The sequence below is a fragment of the Spodoptera frugiperda genome, chromosome 31 (assembly GCF_023101765.2).
Source record: "Spodoptera frugiperda isolate SF20-4 chromosome 31, AGI-APGP_CSIRO_Sfru_2.0, whole genome shotgun sequence".
Taxonomy (NCBI): Eukaryota; Metazoa; Arthropoda; class Insecta; order Lepidoptera; family Noctuidae; genus Spodoptera; species Spodoptera frugiperda.
Genome location: NC_064242.1, coordinates 10371279 through 10387389, shown reverse-complemented (window position 1 = coordinate 10387389; position 16111 = coordinate 10371279). Strand labels below are relative to the sequence as shown.

Below are 16111 nucleotides of genomic sequence, written 5' to 3'. Positions count from 1 at the left end.
GGCATGTAATGCCGCTATACAATGTACACCCACTTTTCACCATTTTGTGTTAAAGTCCCATGTAATAGGGGGTGAGCCTATTGCCATATCCTGGACACAATTCCAGACTCCGTGCTACCACTGAGAAATTTTTCGTAAATCCGAAAAAAGCCCAGTAATACTTTGCCCGACCCGGGAATCGAACCCGAGACCCCTTGTTCGGCAGTCGCACTTGCGACCACTCGACCAACGAGGCAGTCCTACGGCACTACCTACGGCCTAGGCAGACCAACGAGGTAGACAATAATACCTAATATAATAAATTGATATTAGTGACATTTCCATACACTTCACGATTGGCGCAGTGGCTGGGTGACCGGATCGGCTACTGTGCGATGGGTCCCATCTGTGAAGACGCACCCACGCCCACAACACAGGCAAATTCTAGTGTAGGGCGATCTTTTATAAGGCCCATAAGATTTATCAATAACACGATAATCAATTAAAAATAGTTTTTATTTTCAAATTCCAATAATAAATAACAATCATAATATATACTTATAAGGAAAAATCACAATTCAAGGCACAGTTTTGTTTTGTAAATAGCTAAGGATTAGACTAAGGACTATAAAACACATGATTGATGATCCTTACACAATAATTTACAAGTATAGTCCTTATTATTTACATATCCCAATATTATAAGAATATCAATGTAAATCAACATACCTATTTGTGATCTTAGATCATGATTTAATTAACAATACTTGACTTTAACATTAATAATACTTTTGCAATGATAAAAGATGCTTAAATATAACATGGTTTATACAATGGTGTTTTACGGTCCATTTATGATTATCGTGTAGAAAGTTCACAAATTATCAAAATAAAAAATTACCACTATCTTAAAGAGGTCTTTACCACGTCAAACATTCTCCTGAACGAATTTTAATAGCAAAATTTTACCGGACATGTAATCATATTGGATATTTAATGTACAGGACATTATTTATTGTTGATTCTTCTATACATCCAATGTTTGCGTAAAACCAAAACTACAAACTTACAAAATCTTTTCCAATTTACTTTTTTCACGTTTTCCATTCAATGAATTACTATTCTAATTTTAACAGGCACTTACTTAAAAATAATAAAAATGACTAAGAAATCCCAGGCTTCACTTCGCATCAATTCATCTAACGAACATAATCATTATTTTGGATTTAAAGTAGAAAATAAATGATAAACAGATTTACTTAAAGCAGGTCCGATATTGCGAGTTTGATCACCATACTTTAAACTTGCCAGAAGTAGTTCTCCTTCTTGTTGATCACATTTATAGTAAGCAACAATCAACGAATGTGGTGTAGGATATCTATTTGTTATTGCCAAAGCTTTCTCCACAGAAACTCCTTTTAACTGCAGAAGTAATTTGATAAAAGTATCCTTAACTGTTAGTGGTTTGGTTTTAGCTGATGATTTGTTAAAGTATTCAAATGTCATCAGTTTCACAATCTGAGGTGCCCCAAACCTCATATCATCATGAGTATCATCGCAATCTTCGCCGCCATTTCGTAGTGTCATTTTCTGAAAAAGGATAATATACATTAATTATTACAATAAAATTAAACAAGACTACCTTGTTGGTCGTGCAAGTGCGACTACCGAACAAGATGCATCATCCTTCGAATTAGACTTTCGATTCGGGAAGTTTTGTTGGATTTTTCGGTATTCAAAAATAGCATGGCATCAAGTTCAACCCAAAATTTAATAAGGTGGTGAAAAGTATACACCTCTGTCTACCCCTTTGAAAGACGTGATGTTATGGCCGAAAGCGAAAATGTTACTAAAATCATATAAGAAGCCCCCGAGGCATCTGTGCGTTCCATAAGACTGAACATAAAGGAATTATTGCTAATAATAATAATGTATTAAATCCAGAATAATTTAAAAATATTCACACAGGACCTCTGTCATTGTCACCGTGTGTGGTATTTTTTTTTCAATGTAATCTCAGATCATGATAACACTTAATTGTTTTTTCTAAGAACCCTAAAATTTCCAAGACACATTTTTACAATAGAATCTCATTGGTTTACTGATAACGGCAACACAATGCACGCGTCTTTGAAGATTTTAAATACCACGAAGCGTTATAGCCAAAATCTACCTATACCTACATCTATTCTATACTAATATTATAAAAGTAAAATTGTGTGTATCTGTTTATTTGTCCGTCTTTAGCGGTAAAACGGAGCAAGGAATTGACATCATATTCTAACTAGAGATAGTTGAAAGGATTGAGAGTAACATAGGCTACTTTTTGTCTCTTTATAATTCTGTCTTCAATAAAATGGGGGTGGAAGTCGGTATAGACATTGGAGCATTTCGCCATTAGAATTAGATTCGAATTCAAATTAGAACTCGAAAAATTGCTGGCACCCGCGGAGAGTCGAACATAAACATTGAACGCAATGGTGCGTGCGAGGCACTCTAGTAATGTCTTTTAATTCGGGTACTGTAAAAATCCGCAGAGCAGTAAATGCGTAGAATTCCTTACCCCATATCGTATTGTCAGCCTTTTGGTCATCATAGCCAAAAAACGCACTGATTGGTTGAGAGAATTAGTAGAACGAACTTTAAATCCATCTTGGACTCTTGTATTAGTCAAGGCTTGCAATAGACTTGGTAAAGGCAGTCCCAAGCCTTTATTTTTGTCATACTTCTCTACTAAGTAAATAACATTTTTCAGTCCACATCTACGGAGTCTGAATTTTTGTTCATGGAATCTCCCATCTTTAATACTTGCTGCAAGGTCATCCATTCTCTTTCTCTCTACTACATAGGGTAAAACCAGTTCTTGATCAGGGTGATTCTTATGTTTGGCTATCCAAGTAAAGTCTCCGACTTTCAAACTTCTGTAATCATGTTTCAAGTCTGGATATTTGTTGAATTCCATTATTGTTGGATCATTTCTTTTTTTAAGCCTGGAAAACAAAAGAATTTTAAATTTATTAAATTTAGTAAAGAAGTATAAATGTAAAACATCTTGTAGCTTAAATTAAATTTAAATAGCATTCAATTCTTGTTTGACAATTGATGCCATGAATTTTGATTGGTGTTCATAGTCACATGACTTGAGGGTGGAATATTTATTAAATTCTATTAAATAAAAAATTAAACCCTAGTTCAGTAAAGAAAGTATTGTTTTTTATTATTTTTATTATAGAAACTACATTTTCATGGTAAAATAATTATTTGAATACAGTATTTTAGAATTTATTCCTTAAATTATTTTTAGAACAATGTACTCACCCTCCAGTTTCATTTTTATCAATCAGTAATATTATATCAAAATCACCAGGTTGCATTTCTATTAAACATTGTTGTTGTGTTGTAGATGGTCCTTGTTTAGGAGTAGTATTGGGGACCTGGTTACTTATACCACTACTTGTGGAAGGTATATCATTAAAAATAATATCATTTACAGTAGGAATACTTTTACTAGCTTCTAATAACTCCATAGCCAACTTTTCACCTTCTGAAGTCAATGAGTATTCAGCATTCTTCTTCCTAGTTTTAGTAACCAGACCTTTAGTCAAAAGTCTGCTCATGTTAGACCAAGCAGTATACATGGACCCAGCTTTAGGTCTCACAAATGACTCCTCACAGTGAATTTGAGCTTTCTCAATTAAATGTTCCTTGATCATTGAACAATTTGGAGGGTTTTGTTTACTGTGTTCCAGTAATGTGACTAAAATAGCATAACTACCTGATCTATGAGCAGGTTTATATGTACCAGCTTTACCTCTCTTCTTTTTATTACCACTGGACAAAGCACCAGAATCACTTGATACATTTTCTTGAAGATTCTCTGATACTTCACTATCTGGATTTGATGTTCTTGATGAAACATTTGTGTCTGGCTGTCCAGGAAAACTAACAATTGGAAAACTTTCTGACACAGGACTATTGCTGCTACTTCTGGTACCATGCTGACTAGGCAGGTTTGGAGATCTTTTAGAAGATCTGCCAGAGTGGCTGGGTTCTTCACTACTTCTATTTTCACAATAATCAGAGAAGTTATTCTCATTAAAAGAAGTTAAACATCTTTCAAGATATAAACACAGTTTTTTGTTAAAGCCTTTAAGTATTATACACTCAGATGCCGTCTTCAGCGGTAACGGATATTTCCCCAGAGACTCTGCTGCCTCTTTGAGCATTGGTTCGAGGTGGCTTTTCTTTGCTTTCGCTTCAGCACACAAACGTAATAACCAGTCTTCAAAACGAGCATTCGGCCTTACCCTTTTACATGATACTTTTTTATCCATTGCTATAGCACTGAGCGGCATAATGTTCAAAATAAATAAGCACTTGAACAGTATAAACAAACACTTTTGATGTAATTATTCTACCGCTTGCAGAAATAAATTAAAACTTTAAGCTTGATAACCAAATAATTTCTTCAAGTGTTTGTTAATGATAATAGAAACTATAATAAACTGCCAATATACAGAAATCTAGATAATAATTTATTACTTTATCTTCCTGTCTTCATTTAAAGTTCATAATATTTACATTATTTTACTGTTTACATCTGTCAATGAATGAACGACAGGAATGATAAATGATTTATAAACATACATCATGACATTTTCGTGACGTTTCTACACATTTATTTATTACTAATAATTTAAGTTTTTATTTCATGAAGATTTATATAGTAATTATTATTTATATAAAGATAATTATAGCCTTTAATTAAAATACCTTTATATTTGTCAATATTATAAGCATAATATATATTACATACTATATGTAATAGCTACAAAATATTTACTTACCAAGTTTGGTAAGTAAAATAAAAATAGTAATGGCAACACAGCAAAGAGTGGGGGTAAGAGACAAACTCGGTCGCGTTCGCCTCGAAATCGGTATCAGTCATTCGTTCCGTCATTCGCATTCGCTCGCTCGACCGTAGCGTTAGTTCGTCAGCGCCGCGTATTTTGTGAAATTTTATTAAATATAGATTTAGTATTTGGTGATGTAGTAGTGTAGTGTGTAATAAACAAACAGCAAAAATGTCGCTTGAAATCCCGTTAATGAGCACGGACGAGGTGATTGTTTAGTGTTGATAATATGAAATGTTTAATTTTAGTGTAGCAAAAGTGACAGTGTCGTAATACATTATTTTTGTTTATTTAGGTGATTGAGTTGGATCCGGAGCAATTACCTTCTGGAGATGAAGTGCTTAGTATACTGCAGCAGGAGAGATCGCAGCTCAACGTCTGGATCAATGTTGGGGTAAGTAAACTAACCTCAAAATTTGTTTACGCTGGTTACACGTAGCGCTTCCAAGCGCCTAACAGCAATAATTTTATTAGAACATTGATTTTCAAGAATGAAATTAAAAGTACAATATGTTTTCTACTATGTATGCGTTATGAAAGCTTATTCTTGTCCATTTTTCGTGTGAAAGTTACTGATAGTATAATATGTCAATAATAGTTTTGTAATGAGTCAAATAAGGATAGATATTAGTTGTTTTTCTAGTCGAAAATCTTTAGTTATACTTGTTTATGTGCATAATTCTTACAATAACACTTGTATCTATTTGCTGTTAGATAATTTCTCAAGAACCACTTAATATTATCACTGGTTGGAATATGGTAATTTCTCAGTACATTTAGAAATTAAGAAACACTTATACTGGTTCCATACTTTCCTATGTACCTGTAGGTTTTAATTCAATGTTCTATAACTCAAGTAATACCTGTTATCTTAACTGCAATATGCAGTTGGGATGTTCAAGATCAGGTTTCAACAGGTTGTTGGAACATGGCATTCTCATAAAATCTAATGAGATTCTGTTCTATGTATGTAAGTTCAGTAATAAAACTAATGAGTTTTGTTTAATGCCCATACAAATCAATTAAAATATAAGGGCTTAAATCTATTTTTCAACAGACCAGGAATTAATAAACAAATCTATTTTCTGATATCTCTAATGCAATTGCAATTAGTTAATATCAAAGAGTACATCATAAAAACCAGATACAAAATTAGGTATTTCTATCCTAACTGGGTTTAGAAAATAGTATGTAATTCTTCTGTATTAATAATCCAATTGAAATCAGTTAAAGTAATTAGAAATAGAAAATTTTATTTATTTTTCTATTTCCTAACAGCCATTAGCTATTTGTTGATAATTTGTCAAATTATCCATAAGTTTTAAAGGATCATATTATCATAATAATCTTTGACTTGTGGTATTTTTTACAATTTTTGTGAGAAACATGTAGGTAAATTCCAGTAAAAAGTGAACAATAGAAATGTCCTTAGAAAAGATAATTAGGGAACAATAGGGCTCTATTCAAAACTGATAAGGATTTTGTATGGTATTTTTCTAAGAAAATATGTTTTAAAAAGTGTGAACTAGTTTATCTATTGTTTTATAGGCTTATCTTAAATAATACCTAAAATAGATAAGGTAGTTTATCTCCCTATTCAAAACCAGGAGACAATTCTAGGTAATTGTCTAAACAATAGGAATCTATTCCAGGTAGTCCCTATATGTAAGTTATGATTTTTGTGGGAATAATATTTTCACATTGGTATTTAATGTAATGCAGTTAGTTTGTAAATGTGCACTAAGAATTTGTTCTGATTGCAGTCAATATAAAATAGGTATGTCATATAATTGCTTAAAGGTACAGCATAATATTATTAGTGTAGGTGTAGATAGTTTTGTTTTGAGTTTGTTGATATTATACTATCAACCAATTTGAAAAATTATCTATTTAATTTACAGCTTAATTCAATACAACTGAAGGTTGAAAATATTTTGCATACAAAAATATCAAGGTTTTATGTTAGGCACTACTTAAAAGACATTTTTGCTTCAACAAGTATGTTATTAACAAAAAACTATAATTTCCTTTCAGCTTGCATATTACAAACAAAAGAAGATCGATGACTTCCTCAAGATATTGGAGGCCTCCCGTACGGAGGCCAACATTGAGTACAGGGACTTTGAAAGAGATCAAATGCGAGCCCTCGACATGTTGGCCGCATATTATGTACAGGAGGCCAATAAAGAAAAGTTGAAAGACAAGAAAAAAGAGTTGTTCACTAAGGCAACTCTTCTCTACACAATGGCTGACAAAATTATTATGTATGATCAAGTAAGTTATTTCAAATTAATTTTATTTTATATATTTTGGAGTCAAATCTATATAAAAGTATATTTCTAACAACATATTTCCCTTTCAGAACCATCTCCTTGGTCGAGCATACTTTTGTCTCCTCGAAGGTGATAAAATGGAACAAGCAGATGCCCAGTTTAACTTTGTGCTGAACCAATCTCCTAACAATGTGCCTTCGTTGCTCGGTAAAGCATGCATTGCATTCAACCGGAAAGATTACAGAGGAGCATTGGCTTTTTACAAGAAAGCTTTAAGAACTAATCCTGACAGTCCAGCTGCCTTAAGATTGGGAATGGGTCATTGTTTTATGAAGCTGAATAATCAGGAGAAAGCAAGGTAAGATATTTTTTTATTTGTGAAGAAGTTAAAGCCCGCAAAATAAGTTATTTTCTTTCATTTAATAACTCGTCAAATCCTTAAGAGAGTTGTATCCTGTGATGATGTGAAAGTCTGCTGTAGCACCGGTAGTGGATTGAATAAAAGCCGAAACAAACAAACATCATCTTTAGTAGAACTTATTGGAAATAATTTATACTTAACTCAAAGCCAAAAACTTATTGATTTAGAGAAAAATGGTCATGAGAATTTGTTACTGGTTTATGGATCATGTTCTCATATTTTTCCAATAAAATTATAGTTAATCGTCATTTTCTTATTTATATTTTTTTCTTCCAGAATGGCCTTCGAAAGAGCATTACAGTTGGACCCACAGTGTGTCGGCGCCCTTGTGGGCTTGTCTATTCTCAAACTGAACTTACAAGAGAGTGAATCAAACAAAATGGCTGTGATCATGTTGTCAAAAGCTTACGCTATTGACCCCAAAAACCCTATGGTCTTGAACCATTTGGCTAATCATTTCTTTTTCAAAAAGGTAAGTTGGTGTTCTTATACCTATTTAAATATTTTGTTTCTTTTTTATGTTAATGTTAGAAATATCTAATTAACAATCCTCTATTTTTTCGTAGGACTATAGCAAGGTACAGCACTTAGCTTTACATGCGTTCCACAACACGGAAAACGAAGCCATGCGAGCAGAAAGTTGCCATCACCTCGCTAGGGCGTTCCATGCTCAAGGCGACTGTGACCAAGCTTTCCAGTATTACTACCAGGCTACTCAGTACGCGCCACCCAACTTTGTTCTGCCACATTACGGGCTGGGACAAATGTACATCTATAGAGGGGATACAGAGAATGTAAGTTTTTATCTTTTTATACGATAATTGCCTCAGTTTTTTATTTAGCTCATTTTTTATTATTAAAAATAAATAAGTTACTTGAACTTTTCGAGGATGCTCGACGACTTTCGAGCTTTACCAGGGTTCATAACACTTGCTTAATTCTTATCAGATTTGTGTTTTCTTGACTTAATACTAAATTCGTGTATTTTTGATCTATACAGGCAGCGCAATGTTTCGAAAAAGTACTGAAAGTCCAACCAGGAAACTACGAAACAATGAAGATTTTAGGATCTTTATACGCAAACTCTCCTTCACAATCAAAGCGAGATATTGCTCGCCAACATTTGAAGAAGGTCACAGAACAGTTCCCAGATGATGTTGAAGCTTGGATTGAATTGGCACAAATATTGGAGCAAAATGATTTACAGGTAAGGTGTACCAAGTTTTATAGTTTTGGAGTTGGTGACCAACATTGGTCATTCTATGTGCCCATGTCTAACACGATATGTTTCTTTTGTAGGGTTCTCTCAACGCGTATAGCACAGCAATGAAGATTCTGAAAGAGAAAGTGAATGCAGACATACCTGCAGAAATATTGAACAATGTGGCAGCCCTACATTACAGACTCGGGAATTTGAATGAAGCCAAGAATTATTTGGAAGAAGCTCTTGAAAGGTAAAATATTTTCTTACATTCTATTATCCCGATAATTAAAAAAATATGGGAAACATTTATATGAAATCAGTCTAGTTAAGTGGTATGCAGTTGAGAATTGATTCATTTCAGAGAAAGTATCTATTACTCTATTAAATTGTATATTTATATTTGTCAGCTTAGTAACCAACCAATACCTACTTTTTCTTACCTTCTATCTTAATATTCTTTATTGCATACCAAATAAGTAGTCTGTCTATACATTGTTATTTATAAAAATATGACAAAATAACAAATTTTAATTATTCTTTCAGAGAAAAAGCCGACGCAGAAACATTAGATGCTCAATACTACAACTCAATAGCGGTAACAACTAGTTACAATCTGGCGCGGTTGAATGAAGCGCTGTGCATGTACAACAAGGCTGAGAAACTATACAAGGACATCTTGAAGGAACATCCCAACTACATCGATTGTTATTTGAGGTAAGATAAAATACCTTTATACTTCCATATTTGATTTAAAAATTTAAAAGTAACTTATTAAAGAAGAGTATATTGTTTCTTGGAATAAGCGAATAGCTTCACATTTGTCATCAGGAATTTTCTTTGGTTTTTGAAATATTGGACAGACGAACTGACTAAGGTCGCACGGAGCCGCTGGATGGATGCAAGACGCTTCCAACCAGCCTATTTGGAAATCATTGGGGGTGGTTTATATTCAGCAGTGGACATTCTATGGCTGATATGATGATTGAAATTAATTTTGACTTTGGCTAATTTAAAGTTTTGTATTGATTTTGTATACAGTTATGCTTTAGATACCTGATTAATTAGATAACCCTTAACCTACTTACATATTATTGATCTTTGTAGAGTTTTATGCTTTCTGATTATGTCTGTAAACTATATTTAAAACAACACATTCTCCATACAGGTTAGGTTGCATGGCCCGCGACAAAGGACAAATCTACGAAGCTTCTGATTGGTTCAAAGAGGCTTTGAAAGTGAACACGGAACATCCAGACACTTGGTCGTTGCTAGGCAACCTGCATTTGGCTCAGCAAGAGTGGGGACCGGGACAGAAGAAGTTTGAAAGGATTCTACAGAATTCTAGCACTTCTAATGATGCTTATTCGCTTATTGCTCTTGGTAAGTTCATTTTGAAATTGTGAACCTTATTTTCTAGGTTATAAAGATTATTTATAGTGCCTTCCTGGTCAATTAGAAATAAATAATTTGGACTTTGACTTTATTAACAGCCTATTGTAAGATTAAATTTTGGCATTACTTGTATAGAAAGAAATTAAGAAGAAATTCTGTAAAAAATTAAGAGATTTTAAATTTCTATCAGTCATTTCAGTCGTTAGTTGTAGTGAAGACATAAATTCCTGTCTTTCATAGTTCTCTCATAACTTATATGATTATTAATGAAATTAATGTTTCTTTCAGGTAATGTATGGCTCCAAACTCTACATCAGCCTTGTCGTGAGAAAGACAGGGAAAAGCGACATCAAGAGCGTGCGCTCACTATGTACAAACAAGTACTAAAGAGTGATCCCAAGAATATATGGGCGGCTAATGGAATTGGATGTGTGCTTGCACATAAGGTAAGTTATTGTTTACTTTCTATTAAAATTGTTTTGTTATTTCACCAGTTATTTTTCGTGCAGTTACACCTGCTGCCCGGTTTCTATTAAATTACTTTAGTCAGAATGTTTCATGGTCTATAGCGTTCTTTGATAAATGGACTATCCAACCGAAACATACTTTTCGAATTTGAACCAGTAGTTCCGGAGATTAGCGCTTTCATAAGTTTCAGCACAAATACTTCAACTTTAAAATATTAGACTAAAAATTATTAAAGATGTTAACTTATCTTTTTATTTTGTAACAGGGTTGTATAAACGAAGCTCGCGACATATTCGCTCAAGTGCGTGAAGCGACGGCCGACTTCCCCGATGTTTGGATGAACATCGCTCACATTTACGTCGAACAGAAACAGTACATCAATGCTATACAGATGGTAAGTGGCAGATTGCAGCCTTAAAATCGTTATTGTCAATATTCGTTTATTTTTTGTAGCTTCTAAGAGTCCACTGTTTGACTGTGAGTCTCTTCTATAAAAGGGGAGTTTGCCATAAACTCAATACTTTTACTAGTTTGGCAAATGGGGTTTAGGCTTTTTCAATAACACGTCTCTAAGATTTTCCATTAGCTTTTTGTATTTCGTATGAAAATTGATTTTCGTTCTTTATATCTTTCGTCTAGTAATTATACGTCAATACGGTAGTTTCCAACTTGTCAATATTACTACTTTCATTGTATTGAAAAGTCAAAATAATTTGTTTTTTACCTAGGAAACTACCCAATTGTGTGTTACGAACAGTGAATAATAATATAATTGCATTTCCCCGTATAGTACGAGAACTGCGTGCGCAAGTTCCGCATGCACCACGACGTGGAGTGGCTGACGTGGGTGGCGCGCGCGCAGACGCTGGCGGGGCGGGCCGGCGCCGCGCGCGCCTCGCTGCTGCGCGCCCGCCGCGTCGCGCCGCACGACGCCGCGCTGCAGTACAACACCGCGCTCACGCTGCGACGCCGCGCCGCCGCCGTATTAAAGGACGAGCGATCCGACCTCCGCGTTGTACTTCGCGCAGTACACGAACTACACGTGTCTCACCGTCACTTTGCACGCCTGGGTGAGGCCGAGGCAGGAGCCGCTGCGGCCCAAGAAGCTAGAACTTGTGCTGATTTATTGTCTCAAGCGCAGTGGCACGTCGCCCGTGCGAGAAGGCAACATGATGAAGAGCTTTCGCTCAGAGATAAACAACGTGAGCAAAGAGAGGCTTTCCGCAGACAACAGGTATGCTATAACTATTTCCTTACACAATTATATAACATCTTACATATTTACCTAAAGTACAATTCTTACAGACTATTTCTCTTTCAAGTTCCATCACATTCGCAATTGCAAAGATCAATTTGTACAATATTTAGACTCATAAAATATTTATTATTTACTTCCCTGTTTAAAAGTGTTTACTGTCAAACAAAAACTAACCAACAATTTTCTCTTAACAGGAAGAAGAACGCAAACGTCGCGAAGAAGAACAACAGAAGAGCACAGTGGAGATGTTACAGAAGCGTCAAGAGTACAAAGAGAAGACGAAGAACGCTCTGTTATTCGCCGACATGCCGACTGAGAACAAGTCGAAAGGAGGCGGCCGCGGCAGGAGAAAGGATGAGTACGTGTCAGACTCACCTGGCAGTGGAAGCGAAGGACCTAGAGAAGACAAGTAAGTGTTCAAATAACTCTCTAAACAAATATCAACTTTAACACAGTGTAATTAAAATCAAATTTTGACTGCGCTTTTCTTGTTGCTTGACTCAACACAAAACACTTCTTCAAACAAATTCCAACTCTAGTTTGATATTATTAAAGCTAACTTTTAACTAACTTTTGACTGCCTCGTTGGCCGAGTGGTTGCAAGTGCGACTGCCGGGCAAGGGGTCTCGAGTTCGATTCCCGGGTCGGGCGAAGTATTACTGGGCTTTTTTCGGTTTTTCGAAAATTTCTCAGTGGTAGCACGGAGTCTGGAAATGTGCCCGGTATATGGCAATAGGCTCACCACCTATTACATGGGACTTACAACATAAATTGTGAAAAGTGGGTGTACACAGTGGCATTACGTGCCATAATGTGCACCTCTGCCTACCCCTTCGGGGATTAAAGGCGTGACGATATGTACTAACTTTTAACTGTAAACTGTAACTAAACATATTCATTTTCTTGCAGACGTGAGCCGAAACGTAAACGCAAACGTGAGCCTGGCGAGCCTCGGAAGGGAGGTAAACGTAAGAGTAGGAGAACCTCTGGCAGCGATAGTGATCGCGACCCACCTAAGAAACGAGGCAGGAAGAAGGTCAGTTGAAAACTCTATACATTAATCACAGATAAAAGTCTTACCTCCCTATTACATGGGACTTATAACACAAATGGTGAAGTGGGTGTACATTGTATAGCGGCATTACGTGCCGTAATGTGCACCTCTGTCTACCCCTTTGGGGATAAAAGGCGTGACGTTGCATATAAAAGTCTTATTTTTTTATTAATTAAATGTAAAACATTATTATAAAAAAGTATAGAAAGATATCTTGACTCAATACTTGAGAGTATTTCATATTTTTGTTAAATGTAAATTAAGTACTTACATAGGTTGCGGTGTCCACTTATCATTAGGTGGGCCGTCAGCTTGGTTTACCGGTAACAATACAAAAAATAGACCATATATCTTATCATAAACTTGGTATTAAATTAACAATTTCTTATACACAGGGTGAAAAAGGCATCGGTAAACGCGAAAAGGCAAGAGCAGCGAAGGAAGCGGATAAACTGGGCGCCAAACAGCGCGCGAAGATTGTTTCCAAGGAAACGATATCGACTTCCGAATCGGAGTCGGACACTTCTCGCAAGTCCCGGAGTAGAAGTCGCAGCGGCAGTGGAAGTCGGAGCGGTGGAAGTCGCAGCCCTCCGGCGAATAAAGGAAGGAAACGGATCATGTCTGCGTCGGATAGCGACAGGTATTCATTTTTAAGATTTTATTTATAGAATATTTCTTTATTTGCAAACTGTCCTACTGATGGACAAAGATCTCTTCTTACAACAAGAACAAAAGTTTTAGCCAAACAATTTTTGTCACATACTAGTCATTCCGAGTATTGATCTCTATTGTGATTTTTGTCACATAGGATTATATGTGACAAAAATTGTTTGTCTAAAACTTTGTAGACAGATAATATAATCAAGTATGAAAGAAGCGGCGTTTGAAAGATTATGCGAGTGTTTTACATCAACCGCAGGCAAAGCTAGAAATGGTTTTAAGCAATTCAACATAAAAAAATATATCAAGGATTATCTTTGAGAGTGTGAGTTTTTAGTCTAAATGGCGAATTTTTTTAGATCAAGGTCCAAGTCAAAATCTCGCAGTCGATCAAGGTCGGGATCCGCAAAAAGTCGTTCAAGATCCAAAAGTAAATCGCGTTCTAAAAGCCGTTCCAGATCTAAAGGCAGGTCTAGGTAAGCGTCTTTCGGGGTTTTTTATTCAATAATTAGCATTTAATTATTTTTTGTTACCATAGTAACAAAGAATATAGTTGTAAGTTCTTATTTAATTGATACATTTTAGGTCTAAGAGTGCATCCAGATCTAAAAGCCGTTCAAGATCCAAAAGTAGGTCTCGTTCAAAGAGCCGTTCCCGGTCTAAAAGCGTTTCTAGATCTAGATCCAGGTATTGACAATTGTTTTGTTTATATTATCGTCATGAACATCATCGTTTATATATATAATATAATAATATAAAGATATTTAAGTGTGTCATTGCTTTTTAAATAAGTAAGATTTATTTTCCTTTTTGGAGCTTGTAAGCAGCGATTCTCATTGTGCTTGATATGCTTCATAATTTATATAAGTAGAGCATTTAGTCTTTAAGAATCCAATATTCTGTTGTATATTACGTACAACCTCTTAACGTCTATTATTATTTCGCAGGTCAAAGAGCAGATCCCGTTCAAAATCGAAGAGCGTATCGAGGTCGAGATCCCGTTCAAGGTCAAAGAGTGGATCCCGAAGCAGGTCTGGCTCCCGAGCTGGATCCCGCGCATCCAGATCCAGATCCCGATCTGGATCGAGGTCAAGATCAGGATCCAGAAATTCCCGACCAGACACACCAGTATCAAGAAAATCTGTCTCCGCCAGTGAAGATGAAGCTTAGATTAAGTTGTAAATATTTCATTAGTTTTAGGGTTTTGTCTTTAGTTTTCTTTACCTGCAAGGTAAACTTATTTTTCAGTTATCTGTAAGTATATGTATTTACAAATGTACTTTCGTTGTTCTTGAGCTAATGGACAGTTAGGACAGACGCTTGATTTATTAGGAAGGAGTGTTTAATTGACACTGGTTAATATCAGATTAGTTGATAGTCAATTGAAGGACATTTATTTAGATGGTGTTTAGTGATCGGCACTCGTATTTGGGTTGTTTACAATTTGGAACGCACTATGCCCGTTAACTAAGTTCCATAGGTCGGTAAGGGACCATCAACAAGCAATAATTTAAATGTGCAAATTGATTGTGCTAGATTTTGTACAAACATTTTGCGCAATGCAAACATTGTATAGTATATTTTGTACGACATTTATTTACCAGTTGCGCTATTTCAAGTTTAGCCACACCTTACTTGCGCAAAGCGTACTATGATGTATATAATTTGCGCAAAGTAAATTGGCGTTTGCGCAATACTAAATCAATAAGCGCAGCATATGTTCATGATGACTCTAGATATTGTCACATTAAAAGGATTGGATTTTTTAACGGCACGTTGGTGTCTTGAGTGAGCAAATTTAAACTTGTGTTACTAAAAGATATAATATTTACATAGCTTCCTGTCGAATGATATTTACACTACTTAGATAAATATTTTATACAATTACCGAACTTCCTAATCTAATCTTCCAGTGTAATGAAATGCTAGTTTAGTTCTTTATTAGCGCAGAACATTGGATTGTGGAACTTAGAAATAAACGCAATTGTAAAACATGTCAGTATTTGATTTCAATCATTTGAAGTGAAATAATAATATATTCGCGGCATTTATCTTATTCATATTGCATGATAACTAAAATTTTGGTAGTCTGGCGACTTCATTTCAAGTCTTATTATGTTGTGTTAAAGTTGCTTTTAGGACAAAAAAAAATAGTGCTTGATTTATCATATTTGTATGTTATCTGATTATTAAATTATTCCGACGTTCTGCGCTAAATAGTTGATCTTTCTGTTACTATTTTCTTAGACTATTTCTAGACTTCAAGTTATTATAGCTCTGTTCTTCTCAAATCTTGTACCTATTATGTTCTGATATTTTAAAGAGCGATGATTGTAAACGAAATAAAAAATATAAAATGTCACTCTTGTGTTTTTATACAATCCTTTCGTCCGATAAAAATCAAATAAATACCACAGATTTTTATAACAACATTTATGATACTCATTTAATCTACGTCGCTTTAGGCTAAGTTTTCACTAATAAATAAC

The 16111-nt window shown here is 35.0% G+C and overlaps 2 protein-coding genes across 2 annotated transcripts; one reads left to right on the top strand and one right to left on the bottom strand.

Moving 5' to 3' along the window:
- Positions 1 to 477: 477 nt before the first annotated feature.
- LOC118276224 (crossover junction endonuclease MUS81) lies at positions 478 to 4601 on the bottom strand. The gene is made up of 3 exons (XM_035594460.2): positions 3298 to 4601; positions 2543 to 2969; positions 478 to 1569 (listed from the first exon to the last, which is right to left on the bottom strand). Exons 1-3 carry the CDS (start codon positions 4332 to 4334, stop codon positions 1195 to 1197), a joined length of 1839 nt encoding a protein of 612 aa, XP_035450353.2. The 5' UTR covers positions 4335 to 4601; the 3' UTR covers positions 478 to 1194.
- Positions 4602 to 4924: 323 nt separating this feature from the next.
- LOC118276253 (RNA polymerase-associated protein CTR9 homolog) lies at positions 4925 to 15984 on the top strand. Its single transcript, XM_035594499.2, has 19 exons — positions 4925 to 5099; positions 5188 to 5286; positions 6927 to 7166; positions 7255 to 7523; positions 7863 to 8058; positions 8153 to 8380; positions 8587 to 8793; positions 8886 to 9040; positions 9334 to 9504; positions 9956 to 10170; positions 10471 to 10628; positions 10916 to 11044; positions 11441 to 11884; positions 12103 to 12317; positions 12818 to 12944; positions 13358 to 13602; positions 13982 to 14098; positions 14208 to 14309; positions 14570 to 15984. Exons 1-19 carry the CDS (start codon positions 5064 to 5066, stop codon positions 14790 to 14792), a joined length of 3576 nt encoding a protein of 1191 aa, XP_035450392.1. The 5' UTR covers positions 4925 to 5063; the 3' UTR covers positions 14793 to 15984.
- Positions 15985 to 16111: the final 127 nt, after the last annotated feature.

Bases quoted from the DNA above. Each gene is read 5' to 3' on its own strand.
- LOC118276224 (XM_035594460.2), bottom strand. From the start codon at position 4,334: ATGCCGCTCAGTGCTATAGCAATGGATAAAAAAGTATCATGTAAAAGG. The intron at 2,970-3,297 runs GTGAGTACATTG...TTTGTTTTCCAG, and splicing joins GATAAAAATGAAACTGGAGG to GCTTAAAAAAAGAAATGATC. The intron at 1,570-2,542 runs GTAAGGAATTCT...ATCCTTTTTCAG, and splicing joins GGCTGACAATACGATATGGG to AAAATGACACTACGAAATGG.
- LOC118276253 (XM_035594499.2), top strand. From the start codon at position 5,064: ATGTCGCTTGAAATCCCGTTAATGAGCACGGACGAG. The intron at 8,381-8,586 runs GTAAGTTTTTAT...TGATCTATACAG, and splicing joins ATAGAGGGGATACAGAGAAT to GCAGCGCAATGTTTCGAAAA. The intron at 12,318-12,817 runs GTAAGTGTTCAA...ATTTTCTTGCAG, and splicing joins GAAGGACCTAGAGAAGACAA to ACGTGAGCCGAAACGTAAAC.